Source organism: Nomascus leucogenys, chromosome 22a (assembly GCF_006542625.1).
Source record: "Nomascus leucogenys isolate Asia chromosome 22a, Asia_NLE_v1, whole genome shotgun sequence".
In the NCBI taxonomy this organism is placed as follows: domain Eukaryota; kingdom Metazoa; phylum Chordata; class Mammalia; order Primates; family Hylobatidae; genus Nomascus; species Nomascus leucogenys.
The window spans coordinates 116,940,631-116,964,229 of record NC_044402.1 but is presented as its reverse complement, the minus strand read 5'-3'; the positions used below and the strand labels follow the sequence as shown (position 1 = coordinate 116,964,229).

Here is a 23,599-nt window from a genome sequence, read left to right as displayed (position 1 = left end):
TATTCCAGGGCATGTGTACACGTGTCCCCAAACTGGAAGCAGCTATGAGACAATTTGCTAATTAGCATCATGTTTACACATTTATTGTCAACTGTAATTACTTGTTTATTAGAACAGAGGTTTCCCTGTTTATTACAATCATTATGGTCTGTCAGCAAGAGATGGTGTGGTTGAATTTCACAAGTATATGTACATTGCACAAGTCCTGCCAGCCCTAGCTGGGACCAACTCAGAGTGAAAATGCTCAGAGAGGTAATTCTCAAGGAGATATGGGGATTTAATTTTAGCTAATAAGGAGTTATCCTGCCCAATAGAACTGCAAATCTTCTCCTAAGTAAGGAATTTGCAGCAAGCTCCTTCTTATTTAGCCTGAATGTCTTTATCTTCAGTAGTGTTAATGCCAGGCATTGTGCTAGGCACTTACTTGATATGTGTGTTTTCATTCCATCCTCATAACAACCCTTCAGTGTGGAAGTGAATAGCCTCATTTTCTAGATGAGGAAACCAAAGCTCTGAGAGGTCAGGAGACTTGCACTGAGGGACGCACCTGGTATCTATTACACACACACGCGCGCGCGCGCGCGTGCACATGCATACACACTCTGCCCACTTATGCTCTCGTACCCCACATAAATGAATTACAAGATAACACTGATTGGGCTAATTTTTCTGGTGTATGTAACTGCAGGGATGCATAAGAAGGGGAATTGTTGGGAAGGACAGGACAGGGAGGTAGAGTCTCTAGGTTAGCAAAGGCAAGCAGAGGTGTGGCAACGTGTTAAGATGGGGAAGCTGGTGATGGAACAAGGTTGTGCTGTTTGCTGAGGAAGTTAGAAAACATGATGACTCATCGAGGAATTGGGAGATCAACTGTTGTGGATGGAGTTGGACACCCAGGACATTAAGAATCATTAGGTCTCTGATTATGTGTAATTGTTTTTTGCTTTCACAGATTCTGCAGGGCAGAGGTTGTGTCCCATAAATAGTGCTATGCATTGAGTGTCTTCTGGCTCTGTCAGTGTGAGGAGTAAGGGGTGGTCATGATCATCTTGGAAAGAGCCCACTGTTGCTGAGAGTTACTATGTGTCAGACACCATGCAAAGTGCTTTACGTTAATTTTTTTCATTTGATTTTTCTGCAGCTCTATAAGGTTTGATCTATTTTGTTTGTGGATGAGGAAGCAAGCACAAGGAGTAAAGTGGCCAAGGTGACATGACCATGAATTATCAGAATCCAGACTCAATGCTCCACCTTATCTGAACTAACAGAGTTCTGAGAAGTGCCCCACGTAGTAAGTTCCAGCATCCCTCTGAGATGTTGCGGATTCAGTTTTAAGCCACCATAGTAAAAAGAATATTGCAACAAAGCAAGTTACACACACTTTTGGTTTCCCAATGCAATAGAAGTTATGTTTACATTATCTTGTAGTCTATTAAGTGTGCAATAACATTGTGTCTAAAAAACAATGTACACATCTTCATTAAAAAATACTTTATTGCCAAAAATGCAAGTGATCATCTGAGTCTTCAGCTAGTCATAATCTTATTGCTGGTGGAGGGTCTTGTCTCTATGTTGACAGTGGCTGGAGGGTCAGACTGGTGGTTGTTGAAGGTTGGAGTGGCAGTGGGTTTTGGTTTTTTTTTTTTTTTTTTTTTTGCTTGAGACAGGGTCTTACTCTGTCACACCTAGGTTGTAGTGCAGTGGTGCAATCACAGCTCACTGTAGCCTTTCAAGTAGCTGGGACATCAGGCATGTGCCTCCACACCTGGCTAGTTTTTAAAAATTATTTGTAGAGACAGGATCTTGCTGTGTTGCCCAGGCTGGTCTTGAACTCCTGGGCTCAAGCAATCCTCAGCCTCCCAAAGTGCTGGGATTATAGACATGAGTCACGCACCTGGCATGTGGTTATTTATTAAAATAAGACAACAAAGAAGTTTGCTGCATTGATTGACTCTTTTGTGTTTGTTTGTTTTTTGAGACAGAGTTTTGCTCTGTTGCCAGGCTGAAGTGTGGTGGCATGATATCAGCTCACTGCAGCCTCCGCCTCCCAGGTTGATTCTCCTTCCTCAGCCTCCAGAGTAGCTGGGATTGCAGATGCCCACCACCATGCCCGGCTAATTTTTATATTTTTAGTAGAGACGGGGTTTTACCATGTTGGCCAGGCTGGTCTCAAACTCCTGACCTCAAGGGATTTGCCTGCCTTGGCCTCCCAAAGTGCTGGGATTACAGGCACAAGCCACTGTTCCTGGCCCAATTGTCTCTTTTAAGAAAGATTTCTCTGTAGCATGTGATGCTGTTTGATAGCATATCACCCACAGTAGAACTTCTTTCAAAACTGGAGTCACTCCTCTTAAGCCCTGCAGCTGCTTGATCAACTAAGTGTATGGAATGTTCTAAATCCTTTGTTGTAATTTCAACAATGTTCACAGCATCTTCACCAGGAGTAGATTCCATCTCAATAAATTGCTTTCTTTGCTCATCCATAAGAAGCAACTCCTCATTCATTAAAGTTTTATCATAAAATTACAGCAATTCAGTAGCATCTTTAGGCTGTAATTTCTGATTATGATTATCTTGCTATTTCCACCACATCTGCAGTGACCTCCTCCCCTGAAGTCTTGAACTCCTTAAAGTCATCCATGAGGGTTGAAATCAACTTCTTCCAAATTCATGTTTAAAGTTGATATTTCGACCTCCTCCCATGAAACACAAATGTGCTTAATGACATCTAGAATGATGAATCTTTTCCAGAAGGTTTTCAAGGTACTTTACCCAGATCCATCAGAAGAATCGCTATGCATGGCTGCTATAGCCTTACAAAATGTATTTCTTAAACAACAAGACAGGAAAGTTAAAACGACTCCTTGATCCATGGGCTATGGAATGGACGTTGGGTTAACAGGGCAGGAAAACAGCATTAATCTCCTGGTGCATCTCCATCAGAGCTCTTGGGTGGCCAGGTGCATTGTTAATGAGCAGTAATATTTTGAAAGGAATCTTCTTTTTCTTAGCAGTAGTTCTCAACAGTGGGCTTAAAATATTCAGTAAACCAGCCAGGTATGGTGACTCATGCCTGTAATCCCAGCACTTTGGGAGGCCAAGGTGGGCAGATCACCTGAGGTCAGGAATTCAAGACTAGGCTGGCCAACATGGTGAAACCCCGTCTCTACTTAAAAAAAAATTAGCCAGTTGTGGTGGTAAGCACCTGTAGTCCCAGCTACTCAGGAGGCTGAGGCAGGAGAATCACTTGACCCCAGGAGGCGGAGGTTTCAGTGAGCTGAGATCACACCACTGCACTCCAGCCTGGGCAACAGAGTAAGACTTCTTCTCAAAAAAAAAAAAATATATATATGTATATGTGTGTGTGTGCATGTGTATATATATGTATACATATATGTATATATATTTATATTTATATGTATATATTTATATGTATATATACATATGTGTATGTGTATATATTTATATGTATATATACATGTGTATGTATATATATTTATATGTATATATACATATGTGTATGTATATATATTTATATGTATATATACATATGTGTATGTATATATACATGTACATATATGTATACATATGTATATATGTGTGTGCCTCTAGCTAAGACAATGATAAATAATGTATACATATATACACATATATGTGTATACATGTACACATATATGTATACATATATACACATATATGTGCACATATACACATATATGTGTACATATATACATATATATGTATATGTGTGTGTGTGTGTGTGTGTGTGTATATACATCAAATATTCAGTAAACCTTGCTATAAACAAGTGTCTTGTCATCCAGGCTTTGTTGTTCCATTTATAGTGCACAGGCAGAGTAGATTTAGCATAATTCTTAAGGGCCCCAGGAGTTTTGGAATGGTCAGTGAGTATTAGTCTCAACTTTAAGTCATCAGCTGCATTAGCTTCTGACAAGACAGTCAGCCTGTCCTTTAAAGCATCAAAGCCGGGCAATTACTTCTCTAGCTGTGAAAGTCCTAGATGGCATCTTCTTCCAATGTAAGTCTGTTTTGTCTACACTGAAAATGTGTTATGTAGTGTGGCCACCTTCATTAATTGTCTTAGCTAGATCTTCTGGCTAACTTGCTGCCCCTTCTCCACCAGCACTTGCTGCTTCGCCTTGTATTTTCATGTTATGAAGGCAGGATCATGAACCAACCTTTGCTAGCTTCCAGCTTTTCTTGTGCAGCTTCCTCACCTCTCTCAGCCTTCATAGAATTGAAGAGAGTTAGGTCCTTGCTCTGGATTAGTCTTTGGCTTAAAAGACTGTTGTGTCTGGTTTGACCTTCCATTCAGACCACTAAAACTTTCTCCATATCAGCAATGAGGCAGTTTTGCTTTCTTATCATTCGTGTGTTCACTGTAGTACTTTTAAATTCCTTCAAGAACTTTTTCTCTGTGTTCATAACTTTGCTGTTTGGCTCAAGAGGTCTAGCTTTTGGCCTATCTCTACTTGCAAAATGGCTTCCTCACTAAGCATAATCATTTCTAGTTTCCAATTTAACATAAGAGACATGCAACTCTGCTTTTCACTTGCATACTCAGAGGTCATTGTAGTGTTATTAATTGACCTAATTACAATATGGTTTGGTCTCAGGGAATAGGAAGGCCTGAGAAGCAGGAGGGAGATGTGGGAATGGCCGGTCAGTAGAGCAATCAAGACATACACAATATTTATCAATTAAATTTATTGTTTTATATGGGCATGGTTCATGACACCTCAAAACAATTACTATAGTAACATCTAAGACCACTCATTACAGATCCCCATAACAGATATAATAATAAGGAAAAAGTTTGAAGTATTGTGAGAATTACCAGAATGGGACATAAAGACACGAAATGAGCACAGGTTATTGTGAAAATGTCACCGATAGACTTGCTCCACGTAGGGTTGCCACAAACCTTCAATTTGTAAGAAATGCAAGATCTGTGAAGTGCAATACAGTGACATGTAATAAAACAAGGTATGCCTGTACTCTTTATTACCCTGGCCCCAGGTTATGAGACAGCATCCTGGATTTCAAGAGGCAACTTTGTTTTTTCTCACTTTTTAATATTGAGGTATTTACCTATATATAGCAAATTGCACGAATCTTAAGTGAATCACTTAATGGATTTTTACCCAATTATCTAATCATGTAATAGTGTTCGATTTCAATAACTATACCTAATCTGAAAAGGCAGAAATGAAAACGCACTTACAAAAGATTTTTAATCTCCAGGTAATGTTACTTAGGACATAGTCACATAGCATGCATGTGTATGGTATTACATACAAATTCTTGTTATAATTTATATTTTGGATGGTGTGTGAATTCAGATGCTTAGGGTGCATGTGGTGCACAGGTAGCATTAACTAGAATGTTACAGGACTTTCTCTGTGTTTATATTAATTCTGCTTCACGTCTCATGCATAGATAAACTTTTATTTATTTTATTTTTATTTTTGCACACAAAACAATAAACATTTTCTAAAAGTACATACAAACAAAAAGATGCATATCAAACATATTAGGAAGGTTGCACATGGGAAGACGGGGAATAGAAATGGGGGGTGGGAATTAAAGAAAATAAATGAGAGAGGGACTTTGTATGGATCAATGATAATAACTCAATCCTCTATTTGACAAAGAAGAAGGAGAAGGAAGAGGAAGAAAAAGAAAGTGGGATAAAGGATCAGAAAGGGAGGAAAATAGAAAAAATTAGAGTATGACTCCAGGGTAGACCTGTTTTGTTGTTGCTTGGTAGGTTGGTTTGTCAGTTGTATTTTTCATATGTTTCGCCATGTTGGCCAGGCTGGTCTCGAACTCCTAGCCTCAAGTGATCAGCCCGCCTCGGCCTCCCAGAGTACTGGGACTACAGGCGTGAGCCACCATGTCCAGCCCCCACATTGCTTCTGGCCTCTGTGGTAGACCTCCCAGACGGGGCGGCCGGGCAGAGGTGCTCCCCACATCCCAGATGGGGCGGCCAGGCAGAGACACTCCTCACTTCCCAGACGGGGCGGCCGGGCAGAGACGCTCCTCACTTCCTAGACGGGGTGGCGGCCGGGCAGAGGCGCTCCTCACATCCCAGACAATGGGTGGCCGGGCAGAGGCGCTCCTTACTTCCCAGACGGGGCGGCCGGGCAGAGGCGCTCCCCACTTTCCAGACGGGGCGGCCGGGCAGAGGTGCTCCCCACTTCCCAGAAGGGGCGGCCGGGCAGAGGCGCTCCCCACTTCCCAGAAGGGGCGGCCGGGCAGAGGCGCTCCCCACTTCCCAGAAGGGGCGGCCGGGCAGAGGTGCTCCCCACTTCCCAGAAGGGGCGGCCGGGCAGAGGCGCTCCCCATTTCCCAGACAGGGCGGCCGGGCAGAGGCGCTCCTCACTTCTTCCCAGACGGAGCGGCCCGGCAGAGACGCTCCTCACTTCCCGGATGGGGTGGCGGCCGGGCAGAGGCGCTCCTCACCTCCCAGACGGGGCGGCCGGGCAGAGGCGCTCCTCACTTCTTCCCAGACGGGGTGGCCGGGCAGAGACGCTCCTCACTTCCAGGATGGGGTGGCGGCTGGGCAGAGGGGCTCCTCACTTCCCAGACGGGGCGGCCGGGCAGAGGCGCTCCTCACATCCCAGACGATGGGTGGCCGGGCAGAGGCGCTCCTCACTTCCCAGAAGGGGCGGCCGGGCAGAGACGCTCCTCACTTCCCAGACGGGGCGGCCGGGCAGAGGCGCTCCTCACTTCTTCCCAGAAGGGGCGGCTGGGCAGAGGCGCTCCTCACTTCCCAGACGATGGGCGGCCAGGCAGAGACGCTCCCCACCTCCCAGACGGGGCGGCGGCCGGGCAGAGGCTGCAATCCCAGCACCCTGGGCGGCCAAGGCAGGCGGCTGGGAGGCGGAGGCTGCAGCGAGCCAAGACCACGCCACCGCACTGCAGCCCGGGCAACACCGAGCACCGAGTGAGCGAGCCTCCGTCTGCAGTCCCAGCACCTCTAGAGGCCGAGGCGGGCAGACCACCGGAGGTCAGGAGCTGGAGACCAGCCTGGCCGACATGGCGAAACCGCGCCTCCAGCCAAAGGAGAAAAACCAGGGAGGGGTGGCGGCGCGCGCCGGCAATCCCAGGCAGCCCGCAGGCCAGGGCAGGAGAATCACGGGAGCCAGACGCAGGGAGTCTGCAGCGAGCGGAGTGTACTCCAGCCTGGGCCACAGAGGGAAGAAAAGAAAAAGAAAGAAGAAAGAAAGAAAGGGAAGGGAGGGAGGGAGGGAAGGAAGGAAGGAAGGAAGGAAGGAAGGAAGGAAGGAAGGAAGGAAGGAAGGAAGGAAGGGGAAGGAAGGAAGGAAGGAGAAACTTTTAGACTCTCCACATAGGGAAGAAGTGACACATCCTGCACATTCCCCAGGAGAAGGACGTGTATAAATTAAAGGTTTTATTGTTGCTATGTCTGTATCTAAAAATCAATATTTCTATTTGTCTGACTATCAAGCTACATGTGCCCATTGGGCAGACATTTAAAACAGGCTGTTTTTAAAGCCACATTTCTTTAAGTGGGACCTGTGTTAAAATGGGTTATGTGTATATGGCTAACGTTTGCAGAATGTGGGTATCACTGTACACATATGAGCTGAGGGAATTTGAGGTAAATACAGATTACATTTCTGTTTAGAACTATGTATGTATACACATGACATCTCAGACACCTATAATTCCATATATTGTCACATGTCACTTGAACAAGATGATATGTCACCAATGAGGAATGGTCTGTGGAGGGACTTGTCCCCATGAAGGGTAAAAGCCCTCATGTCTGGGACCACATGTAGGGTGGACGCATCAGAGAAGCCCTGGGAAGCATGGGCTGAGACCACACCTCCTTTATCCCAGCCTCACTCTGAGTAGGCAGCTGCCCTCTCAGCACAATTGAAAAGCAGGTTCCATCTATCATGTCCACTGCCTCTTTGCAGGTGTATTGAATATTTAATAATGCCATTTGCCTTCCCAGAAAAAGAGCTCAAAGAAGCCTGAACAGGCTGGCGGTAGGCAGCAGGGTGGTGCTGGAGGTGGGTAGCAGGGCCGGTGATGATACAGAGCAGGCTGGCCAGTCATTTCCCCCCAGGAACATCCCCAAACTGGAAACCCCGGCAGATGGCTCTGGGCTGGGATGCGACAAGCAAGGAGGCCATCTGTGTGGTTTCAGGCACCAGTCAGGAGCTTGGAGAGGAAGAGGAAGTGCTGAGCTGATATCAAGTGACCATGCCATGCAGTGAGATTGAAACCAGAGACTTATTTTCCACTCACATATAAGAGCTTGGCTCAAATTCAGGCTACCATAGTGTATTCATGGAATAGTGAAGCTAGAAGGAACCGTACTGCTCCCTTGGTGCCAAGCAAACATTTTACTGATTGGGAAACTGAGGCCCCAGGTGTACTCAATCTCTGGAGTCATACAGCTGATTGGTGGCCAAGCTGTTTCCACTCTTGCCTACTTCCAGTCCACTCCCTACTCAGCAACCAAAGGGATGTTTTACAAAATAAAAATCCATAACTTAAAATCTTTCAGTGGCTTTCCAGCTCAGTTAGAATTAAATGCAATCTCTTTTCCCATTGTTACAGGAGCCTACATAACATGATTCCTGCCCTCCTCTCTCATTTCATCTTCCATTTCCCTGCCTCTCGTTCCCTTGCCTCCGACTGGCCTTTTTTTCTGTTCCCCTAATGTGCCACATCAGTCTCACCCCAGGCTCTGTGCTTGCTGACTTCTCTGATTGAAAACAGCCTCAGATCTTCACATTATTAGTTCCTTCTCTTTGAGATCTAAATTCAGGGAAGCCATCGCAGCCCTTACCATCTATTTTCCTCTTGTCAACACACATTCTAGTGGGTCATTCTCTATCACATTACTGTGTTTAGTCTCCTTATGGTACTTATCAACACAGGAAATTAACTTATTTTATTTGCTTACTTATCTGTCTTTCACACTAGGCTAACTGTGAGGGCATGGACATGATCTGTCTTGCTCCCTACTGTACACCTATCACTGGGAGGGTCTAGGGTTCCAGTGCCGAATGATCAAATCTCTGTTCAGCATCTTTTCTGTTTCACTATGTTGCTTCTTTTTGACACTGATCCAGCAATTGCTCTTTACTCACTCGTGTCTACAGAGTAATATTAACTCATGACAGGCAGTAGCTAGCTCTGCTCTCACAGTAGCTGATAACTGAAGGGTGGGGTCCTGGCTCTGGGCTTTAACTTTTAAGTCAGTATTCTTCACAAGGGAGCTCAAGGATCACCTGTCTCAGAATTGCCCAAGGAACTAATCCAAAGTGCATAACCTAAATCCTACAATGTACTAAATTGGAATCTCTGGAGGTGAGAGTCTACCAAGGAATGTGTCCCTTTAATGAGTGCCACAGGTGATCCTTAAGATAATCTTAGGGCATTAATTCATGCTCACCAATTAAGCATATCAAAATACTTCCCCCTCCCCACCCCCATGAGCTCTCACATTTATACTTTCAATGCCTTATGAATGATCAAACTCTGTCTGAGGTTAGGGTAGCATACCTTGAGATACAGGAAGTATGGGCATAGTGGTTGGTGTTCTAAGTGCCCTTATGTATGGGTTATCAATTGCTGTGTAACAAATTACCCCAAAACTTAGTGTGCTCCTCTCATTTAGGGACAATCTTATGCTCACCAGAAACTCCTTGAGAAGTATGGAGCAGAGTAACATAGGTCAGGAAACTAAAATGCATTTCAAATTACCCCCTTGTCAATGGTTTAATGAAAGGCTTGGATAAGAGGCTGGGGATGTTGGTGAAGATGAGGCTGCAATATTGCTTTGGATTCTTATGATCTATAAGTCAAAGAGAACTAGGCTTAGAATTATGCTGACTACAGTGATGATGGACACAACCCATTCAACACATTTTTACTGAGCGCCTGCTATGTTCCATCACTGATCCAGGCACATGGGATCAAAATGGATCCCCTCTAGAATGCTTGCCCCGTGGAGTCTAAATTTCAGAAGAGGAAACAGAAGATGGTGCTGGGATTCCCCTTCCATGTTTGGAACATTTTATTCTTGAGTTCTTAGTCATTAGAGACTTGATCTACACCAAGTAAATAAGTCTCTAGTTCCCATCTCACCACATGCCATGGTCACTTGATATCTACACTGTGTTCTGAAGTTCCATGAGGGATTCTGAAAACTTTATCTCTTCCAAGGCTTGCAGACAGATATCTGTCCAAAATGTTTTATGCAGGGAAGCAGACTCTTGTTGACAGGCAGTTATCTCTGTGTATATGTTTTGGAGGTGGCAGCTGTGATCACATATAGAGGGCTTAAGACAACTACATCTATCTAATAGTTTCTGTCAGTTAGGAATTCAGGCACAGCTTTTCTGGGACCCCTGGCTCAGGAGCTTTCATAAGGCTGCAATCAAGGTGTCAGCCAATGCTGCAGTCATCTCAAGGCTCAACTGGGGAAGGATCTACTTCCAAGCTCACTCACAGGGCTGTTGGCAAGATTTAGTTCCTCATGGGCTGTTGAACTAAGGGCCTTGGTTCCTTGCTGGCTGTTGGCTAGAGTCTGTTCTCAGTTCCTCACCACATGGGAGAGCCTCCATAGGACAGCTCACATTATGGCACCTGGTCTCCATCACAGTGAACAAATGAGAAGAGCCAGAGAGAGCAAGGGCAAGCAGGGTGCAAGTCACAGCTCTCCCCCTCCCCCTCCTCCTCCTCTTCTTTTTCTTCTTCCTCCTCCTCCTCTCCCTCCCCCTCCTCTTCCTCCTCCTCTTCTTTTTCTTCTTCTTATATATTTTTGAAACAGGGTCTCACTCTGTCACCCAGGCTACAGTGCTGTGGCACAATCTCAGCTCACTGTAACCTCTGCCTCCTGGATTCAAATGATTCTCAAGCCTCAGCCTCCTAAGTAGCTGAGACTATAGGTGCATGCCACAACACCTCGCTAATTTTTGTATTTTTAGTTGTATTTTGTATTTTCACCATGTTGGCAAGGCTGGTCTTGAACTCCTGACCTCAAGTGATCTCTCTTCTTTGGCCTCCCAAAGTGCTGAGATTACAAGTGTAAGCCACCGCACCCAGTCAAGTCACAGTCTTTTGTATCCTGATCTCTGAAGTGACATCCCATCACTTTCACTGTATTCTAATTGTTAGAATCAAGTAAGGCATGGATGCCAGGAGACAGGGATCACTGGGGCCATTTAAGAAGCTCCTTACCACACCTTACCTTGAATTTGAACTATCTTTTGACATGGGACATGTATGGCAGACAGATAACTATGTGGGGATTCCATGTGGCACCTGGAGATCTAATTAAAAAGGCAGTATTTCATAGTAAGAGGAGCATAGACTTCAGGTTCAGAGAGGCCTCTGTTAGAATCTCAGCTTTAGTATTTACCAACTGCATGACCTTAAACTTAGTTTCCCCAAGACTCAGTTTTCTTACCCCCAAAATGTGAAAAATAACACCTATCATCTAAGGCATTTTGAGGTTTAAAAAAATCACTTGGGTAAGGCACTTGTCAAAAAGTGGATTTCCAGGTTGTTTCCCAAGAAATTCTTATTCAGTAGACTTGCAGTGGCACCTAAGAATTTATATTTTTAATAAGTGTCCAGGTGCTTCTAAGTACATATGAAAAGCACATGGTAGCTGTTAATTTGCCTATTAACCATAATTCTACACCTATTCTTGAGGAGCTATATGTTTGAAGAAAGTCAAATGTGATATAGTAGAAAGCAAATTGTATTGAGGATTAGAAGAGAAGATATGTGAGTTCTGGCCTCTATCTGACACTTACTTTGCAATGAGATCTTAGTCACAGAGCTATCCAATTTTTCTAAACCTCTCTTTTTAAAGGGTCTGTAAAATCTCCTCTAGCCTGGGTTACTGTCTGTCTAGGTAAAGAAGAAATAATAACAACTAGCGTGGAGTCCCTTTAGAGCTCTCTTTGTTGGAGAAACAAGTACAGTGGCCTCCATAATGCATCTCTTCTGAATCTCTGGGTCTTCTAATATTTCTTCCTGAAGACTATTTTTTGGCCCCTTTCATTCCACTATTCCTCTTCTAATTCTTATGACCTCAGCATCCCTGTATGTAATGAAATATATCTGAAAACAACCTCGTTTAAAAGAATAAATCTATTAAGGAGCTGAGAACTTTCTGGCGTGAAATGAAAAATATTGATTGCTTCCCACCTGTTAGCAATGAAATCCCATCCAGTTAATTAACCTGCTCAGAGATAAAGTTTATTTTTGCCCTTCACTTTCAGCTTCAAATCTTTAAAACCATTAAAACAAGTACCTGGTCAATGAATAAATCTTCTCCCAGAGTGGCATTCAGGGTCTTCTGTAATCTGGCTCCAGCCTACCTTTCTGACATTTCCTCTAGCTACTTACCTTTGAGTACCTTCCACCATAGCCTAATGGAAAAGCTAAAGTATTCAGTGCTCCCACTGCCAGGAATATGCCTCCCTCCTCTAAATTCCACATGTTTTAACTCAGTTCAAATGTCACTTCTTGAAAAAGGCTTTCAAGGCTTTCCCAGAGCTGTGGCAACTATCTCCACCTCCCCACTCTTCCCACCTCTCCTAATTGCTGCCAAGCTGTAAGCATTATCTCCCTATTTTGAACACTCCCCAAACTTTGTATGCTTTTGTAATACTATTTTATGCTTTATATTATGATTACATACACATTTATAGTACTAGACCCTTGAGGATGCAATTCCAACCAGTTTGTGCTGCCCGTATCTTTCAACACAATGCCTTACCTATGATGGGTGTTCAGTAAATATTTTTTGAATGTCTAAATAGGAACCCATTGATTTAATATGGTCTTTATGGTTTGTTTTTACTCTGGAGCTCATTAGACAATAATGGGGTTTTTACTTTTGGGCTCATGATTAGGCAATTATGTAAGAAGAATCTAACTCAGTGAAGTGTTTTACAAGATTTACATTATATTCAAAACAGGCCTCTTAGGCTTCTCAATCTTCTTCTTTTTTTTTTTTTTTTTTTTTTTTTTTTTTGAGATGGAGTCTCACTCTGTCACCCAGGCTGGAGTGCAGTGGTGCAATCTCAGCTCACTGCAACCTGCACCTCCCTGGCTCAAGCAATTCCCCTGCCTCAGCCTTCCGAGTAGCTGGGATTACAGGTGCACACCACCACGCCTGGCTAATTTTTTAATATTTTTAGTAGAGACAGGGTTTCACCATGTTGGCCAGGCCGGTCTCGAACTTCTGACCTCTGGCAATCCACTGCCTAGGCCTCCCAAAGTGCTGGGATTACAGGTGTGAGCCACCACGCCCGGCCACTTCTCAATCTTTCTAAAGGCAGTCCTGTTGTTGCTTCCTGTCCTTAGCAGTTTTCCGTTTCTAGAAATCTTTTCACTTTCAATGGAAGGGTTGGGAAAGGCAGTCTTGTTATGGACATCATCTCTTTCTTTCTTTTTCTTTCTTTCTTTCTCTTTCTTTCTTTCTTTTCTTTGTTTTTCTTTTTTTTCTTTTTTCTTTTTTTTTTGACAGAGTTTCGCTCTTGTTGCCCAGGCTGGAGTGCAATTGTGCAATGTTGGCTCACGGCAACCTCCTCCTCCCAGGTTCAAGTGATTCTCCGACCTCAGCCTCCCGAGTAGCTGGGATTACAGGCATGTGCCACCACACCCGGCTAATTTTGTATTTTTAGTAGAGACGGGGTTTTTCCATGTTAGTCAGGGTGATCTCGAACTCCCAACCTCAGGTGATCCACCTGCCTCGGCCTCCCAAAGTGCTGGGATTACAGGCATGAGCCACCATGCCTGGCCGGACATCATCCATTTCTATGACTCTGGATATAGGTCTCATATGGCATTTCTATCTCCTGCCCTAATTTACTTGCACAACACACTTGGAGCTAGAACTTAATGAGCACAAAACCCTAAAACTCAATTTTAGGTAAAGCAGATATTCAGTCATATGTGGGAGCACTCACATGTATGTGTTTAGGCTGAAGGGGAGAAATATGGTAGCTTCACTGAAATAAAAAAGACATTTATTTATTCAGAGTCCATTTTCTTGAACACCTACTAAACTTCAGGTGCTGCATTATGTGCTAGTGATACAAATATAAATACTGATCCCAGCCTTAAAGTAGCTCTGAGTCATACAAAGGGAGATGAATGTATCGTGAGATAATCATTATATAGACTATGATTTATGCAGTACCAGAAACAGATACAGAGTGATGTGGAACACAAAATATTTTCTTGAAGAACAAATAGAATTTTTTAAATAAAGAGGTTTTCTGTTGCTGCACAGTATTTGTGCTGATATTAATCAATAAATATTATTTTATAGTTATTAACATATTAGTATCATCTTTAAACAAGCACCTTGGGCTGGGTCTCAGCATCCATGGTGAGTCCTGGGGCATGATTCAGACAAGTAGCCATGCTGGGTTAACCAAGACCGAGATGTAGGTCCTTTCTCCTTAGAGCTTGTAGGAAGGAATCATTTCATAGAGATGGCAGCAAAGGGGTAGTTTTCTTATGACTCATTGGACTGAACTTCATTCCAATGAAATTTTGCTGCAGAAATTTTGCATGCTACTCTGTCTATGGCTCCAATATTTGTAAAGGCATTACCATGGCTGTTTGGATGAATCACTGGCATATCTTCTCTATGGCCCTAGAGGGGTGTGTGTGTGTGTGTGTGTGTGTGTGTGTGTATGTGTGTGTGTGAGAGAGAGAGGTTTATAAGGAAAGGCAAAAAAAGCAATCCTAAGTTTTCAATGACCAAAATCTACAGCTGCAAACACTGAGGTTTTATATAGACCAATTTAAGTTTCCTTCTTTTTCTTGCTCTTCACATTTAGTGGCACTTTGCTGCTCAAGAAACTCCTTGAGAAAAATAGGGTAGGGTGACATGAGTCAGTAGCAGAAATAGGAGAGGAAATTAAAATCTATTTCAAATTACCTCTTGTCAGCGGCTCAGTGAAAGGCTTGAATAGGGAGAAGGCTGGGGATGTTGGTGAAGATGAAGCTGAAATATTGCTCTGGATTCTTATGATTCACAATTGAAAGAGGACTGTGACTTAAAGTAATGATGACTGTGGTGATGGTGGCCACTAGCCATTCAACAAATATGCATTGAACATTTACTACATGCCATCACTGACTTAGGCACACGGGATCAAATGGATTAAAAAAATTATCTCTGTCAATTGGAGCTTAAATTCTAGGTGAAGGAGCTGATAAAAAAATGGTACTAGCATCCTCCTCCCTGTTTGAAAATTTGAAGCATTTCCTTCTCATGTCTCAAGCCTCAATGAAGCATTTCCTTCTCATGTCTCATGTCTCCAGCATTTCTTTAGTCACGAGGGATTTAATCTCCATCAAGTCCCAGCTTCAGTGTGGAAGTCACAAAACTTTATCTCCTCGAAAGCTTGCAGACTGAGATCTACTTTAAATGTTTATGTGAACAGAGAAACAGTCTCTGGTTGAGAGGTGTCTGTGTCTTGTATGTGCAACGAGGGGAGCTGTGATAGTGGACAGTGGGCAGAGAGTCTACAACCAGACCTTCCACACCGACACGTTCCTGCTGAGGTGAAATGCAAGAGTTAGTGCCTGAATCGCTCCCCTCCCTCCCCGTGGCCTTTCTCCTTCTTTCTTTCACTCTTCACTTCTCTCCCTCCTCCTCCCCTTCCTAAATCCCTCCCTCTCCTGGTTACCTCCCTTTCCCTTGGTCCCTCCCCATCCCCTTCCCTCGTACAGTTCTCTCCTCCTCTTGCTCCCTCTCCCTCCAGCTTCTTTTCCTCTCATCCCCTTTCCCTCCTCCATCCCTCCGCGGCGTATGCGTCAGGCCCCCACGAGCGTGACGCGCGGGGTCTGGGTGGGAGCTGTCCACTCGCCCGGGGTGCTGAATGCAGCAGCGGCGGCCGCGGCGCCGGCGGCGGAGATAGCCGAGAGCCTCCCTCGCTGCAAGAACCTTGTTTCCAGTTCTCGGACGGTCAGCTCGCCGCCCCGCCACCTCCCTTCCAGCGCCACCCCTTTGGGAACCGAGCCAGTGGGGGCAGCGGCGGGTGCTGAGCAACGGCGGAAGACGAGACAACACCTGGCAGCAGCCTGGAATCTGATTTGCTTCCTCTCGGCTTTTATAAGAGATATATTTATATACGGTTTTGGGGAGTCGCGAGGACCAAGCTAGAGCCAAGTGCCTGCTGCCTCCCACCTCGGCCACACTGCTTCGCTCCCCCCTCCACACCTTCAGCTGGCACCGCAAACAAGCCTTACCTCGTTGCATCTGCGAGGAGAGGTAGCAACAGCGAGCCCAGCCAGCCAGAGGCGGCGGAGAGGAGGAAGGGGCGGGGTGGGGGGGCAGAGAGCGAGCCGAGGCCGCCCTTGGTGGGGGTAGCGGGGGCAGAGCTGCCGAGTAGACCCGGCAGCCGCCCTCCCCCGCCCCCACCCTCCAGAAGCACTCTTGCCTGACTGAGAACCGAATTATTCTACTAGTATTGTTTCATTTTTTGTTACCCACCCCCCTCACTCCCCAGCCGCCCCCACCCCCACGCCGGCCTCGCCTCTGGTTGCATGGCAGCGCTGCCCGGGCGCGGGGGCTCAGGGCTGGCCCCTAGGGAAGGGGGAGGAGGAGGAGGATCATGAAGGCCGGAGTCGCGACCGCGCCGGACGGCGGGCAGCAGCCAGAGGACGAGCCGGAGCAGCCCCCGCCCCGGAGACACCCGGACGCCGAGCAGCAGTCGCCTCCGCCGCCGCAGCAGCAGCTGCGGGCGCGGGCCGACCCGGAGCCGGAGGAGGAGGGCGACCGCGACCCAGAGGAGGAAGAGGAGGAGAAGGCGAGGCCACTCGCCCGCCCGGACCTGCCCTTCTCTCGGCTCTTGCCCCTCGCCCGAAGGGACCTTTGATGGAACCGAGGGGAGGGGGCCACGGATTTGCCGACTGCAGCAGGGGTGGGCTGGGGGCTGAGATAATGTAACGACTCCTTTCTCCTGTTCTCTCCCACACGCCCGTCTCCTCTACCCCTATTCTCTGCTCCGCCGCCCTCTCACCCCGGTACACACACCCTTCCTCTAGCCAGGATCTTCATGCTCAGGAAGGAGGCGCCTCTGCAAGGGTTAAACAATCTTTTCTTTTTCTCCCATCCTTTTTCCTTCCCAAACCTCTATTTTACCTCCCTTGTCTTAATTGGCTTTCCCCTCTTCGGTGTAGCCCTTTGGCTGCGGAGGCAAAGCACAAGCCCCTAGCCCAGTTTCACCTGCAACACCCCTCCCCCACCCAACTGCTCTCTTAAAAGCAACTCTGGTGCTTCTGGGGGTTAATTGCCCCAGTTTTCTGCCCAGGAGAATTAAAACTTCTCCCAATCTTCTCTCCTCCCCTACCTTGACTCCCCCAACCCCTACCACCTGAGAAAAACGATCTTTTCTCTCTCACACATGCAGTCCTCAATTCTTCATTGAGCTAGTTTTCTCTAAGCCCAGCTCAGTCCACTCCAGATTCGATTTACAGTTGTTCCCACCCTTTTATATAAAAGAAAGATTTCTCACTGCCTAGGAATTTGAGAAGAACCCAATAATCCTTTCCTGGGGAACTTTTAAACAATTCGACATTGATTTTAAGGCTCTAGTGGCCCCTCCACCACGCTTCTTCAATCCCTCTGCTCCTACGAGTGTCCTCAGGTCAAAGGCAGAAAGGAGACACACTGAACAAAGTTGGAGGTTGGGGTGGGTGTGTGAGGGCAAGAAAAACTTTTTGTTATTGGGCTTTCCAGGTGGAGTTCAGAACCAGTGACTCACACTTCTCTGTCCTGGGAGCAATTTATTTGCTACTTGGAGGGGTTGTAAGAAAAGCCAGTGAGAAAGCAGACTCCCCCCCACAACACAGATCCACTGTGGACCCCCAAACCTGTCCTGTCCCCCTCTTTTAAGACTCCGGCCACCCCTCTTGGGCTCTCTACTTCCACGGGGCACATGCTGATGCCCCTGTGTGGGCTGCTCTGGTGGTGGTGGTGCTGCTGCTGCGGCTGGTACTGCTGTGGATTGTGCGCCCCAGCCCCCCAGATGTTGCGCCACCAGGGTCTCCTCAAGTGCCGCTGCCGCATGCTCTTCAATGACCTGAAGGTTTTCTTACTGCGGCGCCCTCCTCAAGCGCCCCTGCCCATGCACGGCGACCCCCAGCCCCCCGGTTTGGCGGCCAACAACAACACCCTTCCGGCTCTGGGCGCCGGGGGGTGGGCAGGCTGGAGGGGGCCCCGAGAAGTGGTGGGCAGGGAGCCTCCTCCTGTGCCACCTCCACCCCCCTTGCCACCTTCTTCTGTGGAAGATGACTGGGGTGGCCCAGCCACAGAGCCACCTGCCTCGCTGCTCAGCAGTGCCTCCTCAGATGACTTCTGTAAGGAGAAGACCGAGGATCGCTACTCACTGGGCAGCAGCTTGGACAGTGGTATGAGGACCCCACTCTGCCGCATCTGCTTCCAGGGGCCAGAACAGGTGAGTCCCCTTTTCTCTTCTCCTGCTTCCTGTGGTATTTTCAGGTCTTGCAGATTGCTACTCGCCTGCTTGCCCTGGGGAACCGTTATGTTGTCTTTAGTATGAGGACTCTATGTTTAAGAGCCCTCATTGATGTTTCTTGTGGTTAAGTTTGCCCAATGAGTGTCTGGTTCCTGGTGGAGCCTGTTTGGTGGTTCGTTTGTGTTCTAGATTTTGCATTTTCCTTCCAATGCTAGTGTCTCCAATTCCAACTCCAAATTTCACAAACATCCTCAGAATAGAAGATCTAGAAACAACAGAGTGAAGAAACTTGGTGGTACATTCACACTGGTTGCCAAGATATCCTTTTATCTAACTTGTTGATAGTAACATTTTGTCTAGCCCATCTTCAGTCCCATATCCCAACTTCTTCCTGCTCTGAGAGTATGCCGAGATCTTGTTCTCTTTTCCTATTCTCATAGGTTGAAATCCAGTAAGTTTGTTCTTTTACTTTGGAAAACTTCCTTTCACATCACATTGACATCCTCAGCATTATGTTCTAGCAACTGAGGAGGAAATGGAGAGGGATTCTAGGTCCAAGACTATATGGTTTGCTGAGACACTTCTTGGCAGACTCGAATTTTTCTATGTTGAAAACAGGCAGGTAAATGGGAACGAGAGTGAGTTTAAGAGACTGGTGTAGGCAATAAGGTATCTTGCTATTTCCCTTTTCAGACCTAAAAAGTGTATTGACTTAGAAAATCCCTTAAATGCTCCCCATCCAGGATAGGGGATGCCAACTCTCATATGGACCAGAGCTTTCCCAAGTCTGGCAGGTTTTTCCTACCCTATTCATTCAGATTTTCACAGACACCTCTCCCAACTTCACTTACAATCTAGTATCGGCAATGCTGGATAGCATGTGTACATTCTTCAAGAACCATAGAATGTGGCAACACTCTCCAAAGAATCCCAGATAGAAAGGCTCACGCAGTTAGTGATGCTGGAGAAGGAGTATTCAATTGCAAGGTGGGCAAGGTTATGTGTTCCTATCAGCCACTTCTTCAATAGTTTCCTGAAGTGCAGGGAAGACTTCTGGATACTCCTCGAGGAAGTGGCAGTGCAGTAGGATGCCATGCCAGGCTTTGACTGGCTCTGGTTCTTGCTGAGGGTGTGCTCTGTAAGATGCACGCTTAGCTGGCATTTTCATTCATTTTCTTGCTTTGCTCTCAATGGACAAAGAACTTTAGGGACCAGTGATCCCTGGAGCTACAGCTTGGAATTATGAGGGGAAGTGATTATAGATCTCAGTGTGAATAAATGTCTCTGAGAGGCTGGGGGCTGGGTTCTTTCCATCTTAAGATTACCTAAGTATCCAATAAAGTGTTGTCCAGAGTTGAAAACTCCTGTTAGGAAAAATCCTCCAGAGTGCCTTTCCTTCAGTCTTTCTTTCTACTTCCAGCACCAGGCTCTGGCAGAGCTATGGGGTAGAGTGTCTTGGCTGACAACAAGAGGGTGCCTCACTTTGATATCAGGATCTTGTCACCATCAAGTACTTCATACTTCCAAAAGAAAGAATTATTTAGCTTCCTAAATTCCTAAGGCATTTCTTTTGTCTCCCATATGGGCTCAGGTCTGCGTGTCACAGGGGCTTCTGAGAGTGTGGCTTCTGGCAAGAGCACTCTTGTCTCTAGAAAACAGCAGGACTTGGAGGTACCCTGGGATAGTATTTCCCCCACTGTGTGAACTTCTCCAAATAGCTTTATGCCTCTAGGCTGCTTTTCCAACTTAAGTGATTTGGAGACACCTTTTCATGCCCCCGCCCCCGCTCCTTTCCTTACAGGTGTGTTGGGAGAATCCAGGAGAAAATAAGTGTAAAAATATCTTGGAAGGAATTTATATATAATGAGCATGTATTTTGATAACAGAAAGCTGTATGTTATTGAAAAAAGAAAAAGAAAAAAATCATTGGCAATACTGTGAAATATCCTCATGTGATACAAGATCTGGTCAGAGGTTAGAAGCTTTCCTTTCTTGTTCATTATTTTGATGGTGTGTCATAAATAAAGCATTGAATAAAAAAGCTAATGCCAGTAAAGGAAAGGGCTCTATTATGTGGGAGGATTAGGGGGCCATGTCTGCATTAAAACTGGATCAAATTAAGCACTTCCTGCATATGATTATTATGTTTTGGGGGTTTACCTTATCTGTGCAGGAGCCAAGAGGCTTTAATGGGATTGTGTTACAGTAGTAATAACAGCAATGTGAGTACTGCATTAGATGTGGAGAACACAGTTTCCCAGTTTCTTCTCATTTTTTTTTTCACAGCATTTCTATGAAGGAGACAAAGGAGGGGAGATAAGGGAAACTCTAGAAAAGGAAGAGAGAGATAGAGAGGCAACAGCAGCGGAGGAGAGGGAGAAAGAGAGGGATAGAGAGAGAAGGAGGAGGAGGAGGGAGGAGGGGAGAGAGAGAGAGACATGCTAAAATTTCTGTATTTTAATTTCTGTGCAGGGAGAGAGCTGTCCAGCAATTGTCTACACATGGCCCTGGAGGAAATGTGGTCTGCAATCTTAGTAGCTGAATGTCTTGGTGTTATCTCTGCCCAAACAAAGGAATTAAGCAGACCCCCACCTCCCTGCTCCCCATCACCCCAGTCATTTACTACTGCTATAGGGGCTAAACGACTGCCAAAAAATGAATATTTGATCTTTTCCTGCCAAGAGCTTGCAATATTTGTGGTGAGGAACAACAAGAGAATCCAGCTAGTTTCACCTTTGTACCTATCTACAAAGGACTTTGCACCTATCTACAAAGGACTTTGCATCCATTCGTTGGTGCATGCATTTATTTAACAAATTTTTCAGGGCACCTACAGTGTGCCCGTTGCTGTTCCAGGCATGAGTATTCAGGAGTGAACAAAACAGACGAGATTTCTGCTCTCCTGAAGCTGACATTCTAGTAAAGACACATAAATAGACAAGTAAACTAGTAAGTAAATAAGGTGATTTAAGCTCCATGATGAAATTTAAAAAGGAAAATGAGTTAGAAAGGAATGAAAGGGAGGCAGTGGGAAAGGTACCACCACATTAGATAGGGTAATCAGGAAAAGCCTTCCTAAGAATGTGTCATCTGAGCTGACACCTAAATGATGAGAAGGGCCCAGCAATGCATAGGTCTAGGGGAAGAGCATTTCAGGTGAAGGAAATAGCAAGTTCAAAAGCGTGAATGTGAATGAGCTTAGCATGTTGGAAAAAACAGAAGAGAAGACAGGAAGAGAGAGAGAGAGATAGGTGTGAACACTTGCTTTGAGAACCTACTTGGCTCCATGCTAGAAAGCTACTGAGTAGCCTCTCTCCTCTCCACCATTCATTCATGTTGAGCAGGGGTCAGGTCCCATGAGACTGTAGAACCAGAGTCCAGCTCACAACCTCCTCACTCTCCCTTTTTGGTTGAAGCTGCACTAGCCCACTTTGCGGGACAATGTACCATTGTGAGTAATCTGAACTCTCTGAAGCCAGATGGCCCCAGTTGGAGGCCTGAACAAGTTATATAGCCTGTCTGTGTCTTGGATTCCTCATTTGTAAAGATGGAATAATAATAATAGTCCCCATGTCATAAGATTATTCTGAGCATCAAATCAGTCAATATTATAAGAGCAGTGCCATTGTAGTATTTTGTTATTGTTATTACTATCTCAGATGCAAGAGAGTGCTGTTCCTGCCTTGTTTAAAAGGAAAAGTGTGCCCCAGCCCACAGGCTGTCAGGAAGCCACTATGATTGTGGCATGGATGTGGACTGTTTCTTGCAGATTTATAGTGCTCTAGGCACAGAGCGGAGCTTGTCCGTTCCCATCATCAAAGTCTTTATTAAGCACCTACCTTTTGCCTGCTGTTCTGCTGGACAAGGTCCAGAGACATAGGGTAGATGTGGTCCTGCCCTCTGGGAGTGTCATAATCTAACCCAGACATCACAGGGGCTGATAGAGATCAAGAACACACAGACAGTGAGGCTGAGTGAATTACAGTAATATCAGGTACAAGAAAGAGATGCATGTTTAAAAGCAGCTAGTGGGCGGGGTGCCTATTCAAAAAGACAAGTCGGGGAATTTGCCACTTTATCTACAGTTAGTTAGAGAAGCCTTCTCTATTGCTGCTGAAGACCAAGTGAGAAGAAATGGATTTAGGCCGCAAGGCTGAGGTTAGACAGATGGAAGCAGAAGAGATGTGTCCCTCACCCCCACACCTGACTGCCATGGTGGATTTTATCTTTGTGGAGCAACCTCCAGGCACTCCACACATGGATACCTTGAAAGGAGGTGAATCCACCTCCCAGCTAGGCAGCTGTGGAGTGCCTAGCAGTGGGTACGAAGACGAAATCCACCATGGCAGTCAGAAGCTAGGGTGGGAGGCCACCTGTTCTGGCCCTAATGGGAAGTAGGATGTGTATCTGGAAAAGTTTAGCAGGCTTAATCTGCCTTTTTATTCTTTCTGGGGTTGTCTTCCCTGGAGTTCTGCATTCAGAAGGAGCAATAATTGTATAGAATGTTCTAGTCAGTGTTTTGGTTAGTTGGGAATAAGATATGGCTTTTCAGGGCTTGGGGAATCTGGAGATCCTAAGATGCAATGAAAACCTGGGAATGGAGCTCAAGTAGAGCATTTTACAAGAGACTTAAATGGTGTACTTACTCATCTTAGTGCTATGGTTTGATTTTACATTTCTTTGTGTGGTTATTTAGTATCTGTCTTCCACAAAGAAGAGACTCATCCCTAACATTTACAGGCCCTAGGGCAGGAGTATAAATGGAAGCTCACATACCATGTGTCAAAATATTTAAAAGTAGTAAATCCAGCTAACAAACTGTTAAACAAAATATACTTTATCCTTCTTTCCTGAAAAATACTCCTTCAAAATAACCTGGAAGACAAGTTTGAATTTAGAACTTTTAGATGTCTCTGGATTCTGTACTAGCGAAATGGGGATAACTGTCCTTTGGTCTACAGGACATCCTGATTCTCTTTCCAGTGCTGACTCTAGCCTGTACTAATGAGCCTTGGACCCACGTGTATGGACAGTCCTGCTGGCTTGTCCAAGCTCTGTCCATATCATCC

At 45.6% G+C, this 23,599-nt stretch overlaps 1 protein-coding gene across 1 annotated transcript in view; it reads left to right on the top strand.

Annotated features, from left to right (window-relative positions):
* The first annotated feature begins 15,776 nt into the window (after positions 1-15,776).
* Positions 15,777-23,599, top strand: part of MARCHF4 (membrane associated ring-CH-type finger 4) — a 109,244-nt gene continuing 101,421 nt past the window's right edge. The window contains exon 1 of the mRNA XM_003254053.4: positions 15,777-18,509. Within this exon, the coding sequence (XP_003254101.1) occupies positions 17,991-18,509 (519 nt within the window). The 5' untranslated portion in view covers positions 15,777-17,990. The remainder of the gene's footprint in view (positions 18,510-23,599) is intronic.